This window comes from Chelonia mydas, chromosome 5, assembly GCF_015237465.2.
Source record: "Chelonia mydas isolate rCheMyd1 chromosome 5, rCheMyd1.pri.v2, whole genome shotgun sequence".
Classification (NCBI taxonomy): Eukaryota; Metazoa; Chordata; order Testudines; family Cheloniidae; genus Chelonia; species Chelonia mydas.
The window spans coordinates 63,975,145-63,988,073 of NC_051245.2; the positions used below are offsets into that span (position 1 = coordinate 63,975,145).

The 12,929-nt window shown below is 40.0% G+C and overlaps 1 protein-coding gene across 21 annotated transcripts in view; it reads left to right on the plus strand.

The window, feature by feature from the left end:
- Window positions 1-12,929, plus strand: part of PAM (peptidylglycine alpha-amidating monooxygenase) — a 223,586-nt gene that overhangs the window by 134,842 nt on the left and 75,815 nt on the right. For all 21 annotated transcript variants that reach the window (XM_037903317.2, XM_037903314.2, XM_037903318.2 and 18 more), the window contains 3 exons: window positions 4,152-4,200; window positions 10,223-10,290; window positions 12,587-12,667. In XM_037903317.2, the coding sequence (XP_037759245.1) occupies window positions 4,152-4,200; window positions 10,223-10,290; window positions 12,587-12,667 (198 nt within the window). The remainder of the gene's footprint in view (window positions 1-4,151; window positions 4,201-10,222; window positions 10,291-12,586; window positions 12,668-12,929) is intronic.

The following is a 12,929-nucleotide window of genomic DNA, read 5'->3' on the forward strand; positions in this document are numbered from 1 at the left end:
CTGAAATCTAGCCCAGTCTTTGTATTAATTTGCTTTTGCTGTAGTGCACTGTAAGTCAACTTTCTATTATCTACAATGATGTGATTCTCCGAGTTGAGTAATACGAGTGCTTTATCTTGTGGCAATACAGGTTAGCTTGTTCGCTGATAGTTTTGGCTTTACTTTGGTATTGCTAAATCCAGATTAAAGGGGAACTTTGCCTGTTTGTTCAACTCTCTGAAAGTTGTGAATGTAGAAAGCATTTGAGCAGGAGTAAACTGAAATACATCTGACATGTTTATATAAGAAAACTGCTATGCGCTAAAAGTGAAGGCCAAGATTTTAAAAAGTGACTAGTAATTTGGGGTGTCTGTTTTTTGGGTGTCCAACTTCAGACAGATTTTTTGCTGCTTCTTGAAAATCAGCCCCCTAAAAGTGTCTCAGGTTAGAGACCCCAAAAATGAAGCAAAAAAAATTACTAAACACACTTGAAAATCTGGCCCTTAGTAAAAAAGGGTGTCTCCAAAACATTGTCTATTATAGCAAATATTTTCCAACCTTCATTACACCTGATACAGAGTAAACTATTATACAGTTTCAACCTTGTACAAGCCACGATTTGTGGCACTGCAGCCCGTGCCATAAAACAACAAAAAATTTTTTTAGCACAATTTGAAGTGGGGAAGGTGAAATAGAGAAGACCCCAAGAAGGAACTGAATCCTAAAAATGAAGACTGTGGTACATAGAATGAACATTGTGTTAATTACGGGGATGAGGCCAGGCAGGATAGGTATTTGTTCATGAGGATTGTGTGAAAAATAGATGTAATCTAGAAGCATTTTAATGCCTTAGAAAATTAAATGACCTTTCTCTCTCTCTTTCTGTCCTGTACTTAGTTTTTCTTCAGTTTTCCTACTCAAGGTCCCATAACTTTCCTTCCCTAGTGTTTTCTGACCCTGGACTTGGTTCTTTTGGAAGCAGCATTTGTTTTGTGTGATTGACAAGTATTGCTCTTTCTGGCATGAAGTATCTTCACCACTTTTTTTCCCCTGGACCTCAGCAACTGCTTACTGCATTTTTTTTCATGGTCTACTTTAGCTTTCAATCTTGCCTTCCTCCTCTTTTCTCCCTATATATCTAAATTGTGTGTTCAAAATAAACTGAGACCTACGAGCATGGAAAATAAATTCTCGCTTTCCATAGAGACCCCCCCAATATGTCGATATTAAAATCTCGAGAGGAGAAAAAATGGAATTTTTGAGAGAAGATCAATAGATCACGGGGAGGAAAAGACTTCAATGTGGTCAATGTGTCATCACTCAGAATTTAATAGGTCAAGTTAATTTTTGATAGAGTATTTCATCGTTTGTGAATGTATTGATGCATTGCTCACTCATTTGAATGTGTTTCATACACAACGTGGTTTAGTGCTTGCCCTGTTCCGATTAAAAGAATTCTTTCAAGGTTAAATTTAACCAATGTTCTACATGCATTAGTGTTAGTGCATTTGAATTTGAATATTATGTGTTACTGGGAATTATATGAAACATCTGAAGTAAAGGTGTTTTAAACAGGTTTAAAGTTCACATGCAGTCCCGTGCACACCATTTTTTGAATAACATAATAGTTCAAAATGTGAAAGGCTATTCCTTAAAAAGCATACATGTTAGTGATCTGCATTTTTCCTGGTTTTTAGAATTCTCAGCAAATAAAAATCCATATTATAGAGCACATCTTTCATTATAACAAGAGCTTTGTTTTATAACTCTCTGTGGGAAAGTACTGTCTTTCACCCTCATTGGGCATTATGATTATCTTAACTAAAGCTTTGTTTAAAAGATTAGTACTAAACCAGTCATATTACATAAAACGTATGTGGTATTTAAAAAAGAATAGCCCCCATCAAAAGTCTTCATTTCCCATTGTTCATAGTGAACCATGTGTATTTGGCAAGTTGTTTTGCTGTTTTGTAATATGGAGAGAGATGTGACAACAATAATGGCTAATTTTGAGAATATCATTGTGTTGTTGTGGCGATTTGCAGGACTGTTACTTTGAATGTAATTGAAATTCTGTGCTTGTGGTTTCTGCTGAAACCATATTTCACCCACTGTAAAAAAGCATTAAGAATTACAGAATTCTTTCTATTTCAGGCCTTACTCCACACAGTTTGAGATGCAGTCAGAGGTTCCATTTATATTGAAAGGATCTGCTTTTCTTATCTGTGTTGACACTTAAGTTTTCAGCTGCTTTTGTTTCTGCTTCATCACACTTTTTTCTTTCAAGAAGCCTCATTAGACATTGCTTTCTGAACATTTGATGTGACTATAGTAAATGGGTCTTATCTGGCTGATGACAGTGATCAAGATAAGAAAGCTTCATTCAGTTTTGTTTCCTTTATACATATTAAGAATTTTTTTGCTTTGTTTCGGTGTGTGAAAGATTCAGCACCAATGACTTGCAGCTTCAGTTTGTTTGCTGTAGATATACCTGTTGGAAAAATGTAACCAAGGAAACATAAACGCTCAAATACCATGGTGATGGGAATAAGTGAGAACCTAGAGAGATTGTTTTGACAACTTTCTTTACTGATGTAGCATTTTTAATAATTCATAAGTACACAGTACTACAAAAAGAGTTAGTTACTTTCCACCATTGTCCATTTTATATTTTCTCCTAAATTTGTTTGCGTTTTATTTAAGGAAAACTCAAATGTTAGTGAAAGAAAGCTGAAGCAAAGATTATCAGTTAATCGTGAGATGTTGTATGCAACACAATATCTAGTTATAAAAAAAGCTTATGCTGATTTTATTTAAATCTTAACTCTTTGTAACTAGCCAGACTATGATCACTCTTTTTCTCATATCTGTATATGTTCACCACTCTTTCTTGAGGTAAGGGTGTGTATGCCAGTGTGAAGAAAATACACCACACTGTTCAGATTGACTCTTTTTTTGAAAGTACAGTTGCTTCCTGATTAGCAGAAAATATCCCCATTCTTTTTTAATCTGTCAAATTAATTCTGTAACAAAAAGCTTGATCCTGCTTTTAGTCCAGAGTCCAGTTATCTAAAAAACGTCATTAGCAATTCTGTCTCTCCTTGTGCATCACAATGAACCACGTTACATGCACCTTATTTCTGGTTGTTATTTGAAACATTTAAAGATACCATCAGTTAAAAAAATTCATTTGTTTGAACACTTTTCACCTATAATTGTTACAGTTATCACATAAGATTAACAAAAAGATTAGGAGATAAGAATTTTTGTCTGTGTTTTTTATCCAGTTCATTTACTTTGTGTATTTAATAGCAGTTGTTCTTTAGGCACTTTCATTATCTCAGTATAGCCGGTTTCTATGTAAAACATTTTCTACAATAGGAAGATATGGCTGTAAAAACAAAAACAAAAAAAGTCAAGCCGGTTAAAAACCTGAAACTGTTTTTAACTCTGTTTCAAATTGACTAGATATCAAGTTAACAGTGTCCTTTTTAAGTTGAAGTGTTACGATTGTTGGGCAATAATTACACAATACGTTAATGATGTTGAACATAGTGGAGAATGGTGAATAGTTCAATAGTTGTATGAAATGATTTTTTTTTCTTCAAGTACAATATCTAAGTGCAAATGCTGACTTTATAATGAGGCAATGTGGCCATTTCTGTCAGTGAATTTTGTTTTAATGGATAAAAAGTTTAGATTCCCCTCTGCAAAATCATTCGTTTTCAATCCTTTTTGCCAAACTTAAATTAGCTGGTTGTGTAGCAAAATGACTGCTTTCGAGCTTTACAAAAATGTCTTCCCATCAACTCACATATACATTTCAAGGCACAAAGTTCTGCATTTTTTAATCCTGCCAAAAAATGCTGTCTCTGTTACTTTTTCATGCTGGAGATCACTCCTGGTTTTGCTTTAAAAACTAAGTGCAGCGCTATGATTTCAGACTGCTATAGTTCTGAACAATAAATAAAATAATTCGAAGCCTTACACAGTTCAGAGGATTGTGATGCAAATACAATTTCACCATCAAGACTGGTGCAGGGAGAATAAGTGTAACATGTATAGCAAAGACATCTTATCTTTTGACACTTTTTTATCCACTAAGTAAAAATCACATAACATTTAGTTACTAATCATTAAATAAATTAACTCCTGTTTCATGTTTTGTGCAGATAAACACAAGGATTGCTCTGGTGTAACATTACATCTGACACATCAAAGGTAAGCACTTCTAATACATGTAATGGAATTCATCCAAATTTAATCCAGGGGTCCCCTGTTGCCGTAGAAGCTGATCTGAGTTTGGTCACTTATTTCAGTGGCAACAGGTCCAAAATTATTTTGCACAGCCTGAAATGAACACACATGAACACAAGCTTTGAATAACATTATAGTTTTACAATAAAATGCACCATTTATTGCCTGTTAGTCAAATGCTCTCACTTTAGGTAACTTTCTTATATTATGCTCCACATACATCATAACACTGTTGGAAGATGTTAGTTTGGGAGCCTAGTATGGTATTAGAAATTAGGGGTGGGAAAGAAACTAAAGAGGAATATACATGTTAATGTTGTTTTAGTGTTTGCCCTATTTCTTCTCAAGCTTGTGAAAAAAGCTTTCAAATTTATTTCATCTTTAAAAAAAAAAAAAAAAAAAGTGGGGGAGAAAGGCTATGACGTCTCATTTGACATCACAAAGACTTGGTGGCGTAACACATATGACTGGAATATTGGTATAGAAGGGTACAGCTTGCTCAGGAAGGACAGGCAGGGGATAAAGAGAGAAGGTGTTGCCTTGTATATCCAAAATATATACACTTGGACTGAGATTGAGATGGAAATAGGAAAAAGACATGTTGAAAGTCTCTGGGTAAGGATAAAAGGGGTAAAAAACAAGGGTGATGTCATGGTAGTGTTCAACTGCAGACCACCTAACCAGCAAAAAGAGGTGGATGAGGCTTTTTGTAAACAACTAACAAAATCATCCAAAGCACAGGAGTTGTGAGGGTACACCGCAAGAAGGACAGGAGACTTGTTATGGGTTTTAATCAGGCTGCAACTTTATTATATAGATGTCTGGGACTACCCTGCTGATAAAGTGTACAGTGCAGGGAAATCCATGCTTATTCAAATCAATTCTCCAAGGCTTCCACCAGCCCCCCCCCCTTTGTTTAATCCATGCTTATTCAAATCATTTTTGGGGGGCTTCCACCAGCCCCCCTTTGTTTCCATCCAGGTCCCCCAGCCGACCCATGGCTTGGACCTTACCATCCACCAGCCTCGTAAGAGGGTTAAGGAGGGCTATGAGAACAGAGGGGGAAAGGGATTGACTTCCTGTCATACCAATTATCAGAGTCCCTGAACCCCGTCCCCCCATTCTGTTTCTTTATCCAGTACCTCCTTTTAAGTCCTTTACCAGGCCATTTATCTGGTCACTGGCTGCCCTCCCTTTGGAGTACCTGCACTGAACATCCGCCACAACGAGGCGCCAGCCATTTGCTAGGCTGCCTCCCCACTTCTCCGTGCCCCTGGAGCCATGCTGCTTAAACAATCCTGATTGTGCTTCCCTGGAGACATGCTGGCTTCCTCACTGCTTGGACATAGAGACTTGCCCCACCCAGGTTTCGTACATTCCTTGAGGGGGATGGGAGGGGAGTCATTGCTACAAAGCTGACCACCGCGCGCCTTTTACAGCAGTTTCTGACCTTATTCCTCTCCCCCCACCTCCTCCGCACCACCACAAAGCAGAGCCACCCTTCTTTGGGTAAGCAGAGACAAATTCTGCCCCCTTTAGTTGTGGTGCAGTCATTGGTAGCGATGGGGGACTTCAACTACCCAGACGTCTGTTGGGAAAATAACACAACAGGGCACAGATTATCCAACAAGTTCTTAGAAAGTATTGGAGACAATTTTTTATTTCAGAATGTGGAGAAAGCCACTAAGGCCCACAGGCCACATCCAGCCAACGGGACCATCCTGCCCGGCCCCTGAGCTCCTGGCCCAAGAGGCTCGCTCCCGGCCCCTCCCCCACTGTTCTCACTCCCTTGCAGCCTCAGCGCGCCATGCTGCTGATGTAGTGTATTAAACTGCTCCACGTAGGAATGTGCTACTGGTAGCAGTTACAGAGAGCAATTTACTACACTAAACACCATCGCAATGCTCTGGGCGGCCTGGCAATTCTCTGGGCGGCGCAGCTGTAGCGCCACCAGCCACCGGTGCTCTGTGCTGCACAGTAAGGGGGCAGGGAGCAGGTGGGGGTGGATAGAGGGCAGGGGAGTTAGGGGTGGTAGTCAGGGAGTGGGGATGTGGATGGGGTTGGGGCGGTCAGAGGGCAGGGAATGGGGGTGGGGGGGGTTGAATGGGGGCAGGGGTCCCATGGGGCAGTCAGGAAGGAGGAGGGGTTGGATGGGCAGTGGGGGGCATTCAGGGGCAGGGGTTCCGGGGGCGGTCTGGGGACAGGGAGCAGGGAGGGGGGTGGATGGGGCAGGGGTCCTGGGGGGGCTGTCAGGGAACGGGGGGGTTGGATGGGGCAGGAGTCCGGGGGGGGGCATCAGAGGGTGAGAAGCAAGGGTGGGAGATAGGGGGAAGAGGCACAGCCTCCCCTAACCGGCCCTCCATACAATTTCCAAAACCTGATGTGGCCCTCAGGCCAAAAAGTTTGCCCACCTCTGCACTAAGGGGAGAGGCTGTTCTACCTTTGATTTTAACAAATAGGGAGGAACTGGTTGAGAATTTGAAGGTGGAAGACAGCTTGGGTGAAAGTGATCATGAAATGATAGCGTTCATGATTCTAAGGAATGTACGAGGGGAAAACAACACAATAAAGATAATGGATTTCAAGAAGGCAGACATTAGCAAGATCCCATGGGAAGCAAGTCTAGGAAAAAAATGTCCAAAAGAACTGGCAATTTTTCAGTGAGACATTAAGGGCACAAGAGCAAACTATCCCACTGTGTAGAAAAGACAGGAAGTATGGCAAGAGACCATACTGGCTTAACCAGGAGATCTTCAATGATCTGAAACTCAAAAAAGAGTCCTGCAAAAAGTTTTTTAGGTCAGATTACAAAGGATGAATGTAAACAACGTAAGCATATAGGGACAAAATTGGAAAGGCCAAGGCAGATTGATTAAACTAGCTAGAGACATAAAGGGTAACAGGAAAACATTCTACAAATACATTACAAGCAAGAGGAAGACCAAGGACAGAGTAGACCTTTTATGCTGGGGGCGGGGAGGGGAGGAACAATAACTGAAAATATGGAAGTGGTAGAAGTGCTAAATGATTTTTTTGTTTCAATTTTCACCAAAAAGTTTAGTAGCAATTGGATATCTAACTTAATGAATGCCAGTGAAAATGAGGTAGGATCAGAGACTAACTTAGGGAAAGAACAAGCTAAAAATTGCTTAAACAAGTTAGCAAAAACAACGAGGAGTCCTTGTGGCACCTTAGAGACTAACAAATTTATTTGGGTATAAGCTTTTGTGGGCTAAAACCCACTTCATCAGATGCATGGAGTGAAAAATATAGTAAGCTGTGTGTGTACACAGCACATGAAAAGATGGGAGTTGCCTTACCAAGAGGGGTGGGAGGGGGGACTCAGAGCTAATGAGGCAAATTCAATTAAGGTGGAAGTGGCCTATTCTCAACAGTTGACAAGAAGGGGTGAGTATCAGCAGAGGGAAAATTACTTTTTGTAGTGACCCATCCACTCCCAGTCTTTATTCAGGCCTAATCTGATGCTGTATTTTTCACTCTGTGCATCTAATGAAGTGGGTTTTAGCCCACAAAAGCTTATGCCCAAATAAATTCATTAGTCTCTAAGGTGCCACAAGGACTCCTTGTTGTTTTTGCTGATACAGACTAACTCGGCTGCCATTCCGAAACCTTAAACAAGTTAGATGTCTCCATGTCGCCAGGGCCTGAGGAAATATATTCTAGAATACTCAAGGAGCTGATTAAAGCGATATCTGAGTCATTAGCATTATATCATGGAGCAGGTCCTCAAGGAATCAATTCTGAAGCACTTAGAGGAGAGGAAAGTGATCGGGAACAGTCAGCATGGATTCACCAAGGGCAAGTCATGCCTGACTAATCTAATTGCCTTCTATGACGAGATAACGGGCTCTGTGGATGAGGGGAAAGCAGTGGACGTGTTATTCCTTGACTTTAGCAAAGCTTTTGACACAGTCTCCCACAGTATTCTTGCCAGTAAGTTAAAGAAGTATGGGCTGGATGAATGGACTATAAGGTGGATAGAAAGCTGGTTAGATTGTCGGGCTCAATGGGTAGTGATCAGTGGCTCTATGTCTAGTTGGCAGCTGGTATCAAGCGGAGTTCCCCAAGGTCGGTCCTGGGGCCGGTTTTGTTCAATATCTTCATTTATGATCTGGAGGATGGCATGGATTGCACCCTCAGAAAGTTTGCAGATGACACTAAACTGGGAGGAGAGGTAGATACACTGGAGGGTAGGGATAGGATGCAGAGGGCCCTAGACAAATTAGAGGATTGGGCCAAAAGAAATCTGATGAGGTTCAACAAGGACAAGCGCAGAGTCCTGCACTTAGGACGGAAGAATCCCATGCATTGCTACAGACTAGGGACCGAATGGCTAGGCAGCAGTTCTGCGGAAAAGGACCTAGGGGTTACAGTGGACGAGAAGCTGGATATGAGTCAGCAGTGTGCCCTTGTTGCCAAGAAGGCCAATGGCATTTTGGGCTGTATAAGAAGGGGCATTGCCAGCAGATCGAGGGACGTGATGGTTCCCCTCTATTCGACATTGGTGAGGCCTCATCTGGAGTACTGTGTCCAGTTTTGGGCCCCACACTACAAGAAGGATGTGGAAAAATTGGAAAGCGTCCAGCGGAGGGCAACAAAAATGATTAGGGGACTGGAACACATGACTTATGAAGAGAGGCTGAGGGAACTGGGATTGTTTAGTCTGCAGAAGAGAAGAATGAGGGGGGATTTGATAGCTGCTTTCAACTACCTGAGAGGTGGTTCCAGAGAGGATGGTTCTAGACTATTTTCAGTGGTAGAAGAGGACAGGACAAGGAGTAATGGTCTCAAGTTGCAGTGGGGGAGGTTTAGGTTGGATATTAGGAAAAACTTTTTCACTAGGAGGGTGGTGAAGCACTGGAATGGGTTACCTAGGGAGGTGGTGGAATCTCCTTCCTTTGAGGTTTTTAAGGTCAGGCTTGACAAACCTCTGGCTGGGATGATTTAGTTGGGGATTGGTCCTGCTTTGAGCAGGGGGTTGGACTAGATGACCTCCTGAGGTCCCTTCCAACCCTGATATTCTATGATTCTATGATACTCCACTTAAGAAGAACAATCAGTTGCACACATACAAAATGGGAAATGACGACCTAGAAAGCAGTGCTGCGGAAAGGGATCTGGGGCGTCATAGTGGATCACAAGCTAAATATGAGTCAACATTGTAACGCTGTTGCAAAAAAAAAAAAAAAAAAAAGCAAACATCATTCTAGTATGCATTAGCAGGAGTGTAGTAAACAAGACACGAGAAGTAATTCTCCCGCCGTACTCCGCGCTGCTTAGATCTCTGCTGGAGTATTGTGTCCAGTTCTGGGCGCTACATTTCAGGAAAGATGTGGACAAATTGGAGAAAGTCCAGAGAAGAGCAACAAAAATGGTTAAAGGTTAGAAAACATGACCTATGGCTGAAGATTGGAAAAAATTGGGTTTGTTTAGTCTGGAAAAGAGAAGACTGAGCGGGGGTCGGGGAGGGGACATAACAGTTTTCAAGTACATAAAAGATTGTTACAAGGAGGAGGGGGAATATTGTTCTCTTTAACCTCAGAGGATAGGACAAGAAGCAATGGGCTTAAATTGCAGCAAGGGCAGTTTAGGTTGGACATTAGAAAAAACTTCATAACTATCAGGGTCATTAAGCACTGGAATAAATTGCCTAGGCAGATGTGGAATCTCCGTCATTGGAGATTTTTAAAAGCAAGTTAGATAAACACCTGTCAGGGATGGTCTAAATAATACTTAATCCTGCCTTCAGTACAGGGCACTGAACTAGAAGACCTCTTGAGGTCCCTTCCAGTCCTATGATTTTATGATTCTCCACCTTGAAAACTGATTTTTAATAGTAATACTACATTTTAAGTTTGGTATCTATGGAGACTTTACTTGTTATGGATTTTATCGCCTGTAGAGGACCATTTTCCAATTAATTGGTTTATGGAGCTTTGAGGTAAATGTGATTATTTTTCTGCAGGCAGCCTTTGATTGCTGGCATGTATCTTATGATGTCTGTGAATACTGTTATACCACCAGGGGAAAAAGGTGAGCGAGAACCTTATAAAGCAATCTGTGTAATTTTTATCTTCTGATGTTCATCTGTCTAATATGAAAAATATTTTCACAGAGACTCTCTGAATTGTAAAATCATAGGTGAAAGTTTATTGCTAACTAAAATAAATACTAAAAAATACCTACACTCTTCAATTTATATTGCTGTTCCAACAGACTAGGTTCAAAGAGTCTAACAGTATGGAATAGAAGAATAATCATCAATGTAACATAATCTGAAAATTGTTTTTGATTTTGTTTTTAAAAATTACACAATCAATAGGCAACTATTTTATATATATATATATCCTAATTCTTCTCTTTAGAGAAACAAACATTTTACTTTCCAATAAAAAGTTCACTTCTTGGGGCAAAAATAGGTGACTATTTTTTTCTTTAAAAAATGTAAGACATGCAGGAACATTTGCTACTGTCTAAGATTGCAATATTTCTCTCTTTATCCCTTTTCTGACTTCATCTGCAACCCACTGAAATCTGAAGTTTCTGGGATCTTTCTCTTAATCTGCTACAGCACGGGTTGGCAACTGTCGGCATGCAGCCCATCAGGGTAATCCACTGGCGGGCTGCAAGACATTTTGTTTACCTTGACCATCCACAGGCACAGCCCCCCGCAGCTCCCAGTTGCTGAGACACACTGGCCGCCGCTTCCCGTACCTTCAATTGGCCAGGAATGGCAAACTGCTGTCACTGGGAGCTGAGCGGGGCTGTGCCTGTGGATGGTCATCATAAATAAAATGTCTTGCGGCCCGCCAACAGATTACCTGATGGGCCTCATACCAAAGGTTGCCAACCCCTGAGCCACAGATTTCCTTAATTACTAAGAAGTTTATCAAAAATTTGAATTTCTTTCCTTGCAGGAATTTCTGATATTTCAAAATGCTGTTTTTCTCCCAAATTGAGATGAAAAGTTGAAATATTGAAATTTGTTCAAGGAACAAATATTTCCAAAACATTTTGGTTCAGAAATGGGAAAATGTTTCATTGTGGCATTTTCGATCAAAATATTCTGATATTCCCAAATCAAAATGGTAAGTTTCTGTTTATTAAATGGACCTAACGTGTTTCATTTTGAGCAGTTTAACATTAATTTGCAGTTCCCTATGGTGGTACATTGCCTCACAGGAGCTGTAGCTTGGATGCCTGACTGTCCCCATTGTTTCCTAACCACAACTCCACTGGGGCAATGCACCACCATATGGAATGCAGTTGAATATTCAACTGTCACTGAATGAAACATTTTAGGTCAGTTCAGCAAACTAATATTTTTATCTGAGTCAGTCTGAACCAAAGCTAAATATTTTGATGCATTTTCAGACAGAAAATAAAATTTAAAAAAATCTGAAAAATTGAAACTTTCTCACAGAAAATTTTCATTTTGCAGAAATTGAATTTTCTGTTTGGGAAATTTTCATTTAAATGATTTTTTTTTTTTTTAATCAGCTCAACTAATAACTTTGGACCTCCTGGTATTCACCCAGTTTAACAGTTCTTTATAGGCTGTTTTACTCTAACCTGCCCAGCAATTTTGACGTGGTAAAAAGAAGAGATGGTTGGTTACAGGAGGCCCCAGTAGAAGAGCTGTCTGCTGGGCAACATGTCCCTTGTGCAGGCTGGTGCCTTATTTTCTCCCCAGATGATGGCTCCCCGTCTTCAGGCAGGCTAGAGTCTTTCCCAAAGGAAGCCCTCATCCACAAAAGCATAAGATTGTGAGAGAGACTCAAGAAGACAGGACCCTAGACATAGCCCTGTTAGTGTCCATGCCTGCATGTGACTCTCTGAAACTGCCTTGTGATTATACGTGGTTTTTATACATTAAAATGAAACCTCCGTTATCTCTTTTACTACTCTTAATTTGCCTACGTGAGTTTCCCCAGTGTGTTTATCTTTTTTGTCTCTTATCTATGTTTTTTCTGTACTGTTCAACCTGATAATATATTAGCAAATTTATTGTTCTAAAATATTGCAGAGCTATTTGCTATAGCTTCTAGGTTTCAGCCCAGAAGTAGATGCATTTCAGTAGTGCTTGAAGTGATCCATGTGTATAATTTGTATGTCAGCTTCTTAGTGAAAGTATGTGGGGATCATTTTGGCCTAAAGTTCCTATAGAAATGTAAGAGATTATTGTCCACTGCCTTTTAAACCTGCACCTACATTGCAGATTTTGTACACTACTTCCAAATTTATGTTTCAGTGAAGTACTGTAAAAGTCACTTTCCTTGAGTGAATAAGTAGCATTTTTAAAATGTTTTATTCTTGTTCGTTTTAACAGTGGTTGATGCAGATATTGCCTGTCATTATCAAAAGTATCCAATGCACCTCTTTGCCTATAGAGTTCATACACACCGATTAGGTAAGACTTCATTACCACTATAATTCAAGTATTTGCCTCTCTTTTATAACTAATATAACTAAAATGCTATACAACCTTAACTTACAATCTCAGTTAAATATAGATCCAAAAATCTTATTACCGCATTATTTAAACTTGAGCAGAAAATGTACATAATTGTTTAAAATATTTCTTTCTTTAATCATTCTATTAATTTAAGTAATACATCTTTAAGAGAAAAATAGCTAATACAAAATATGTTGATTTTCTAAAGTATTACATC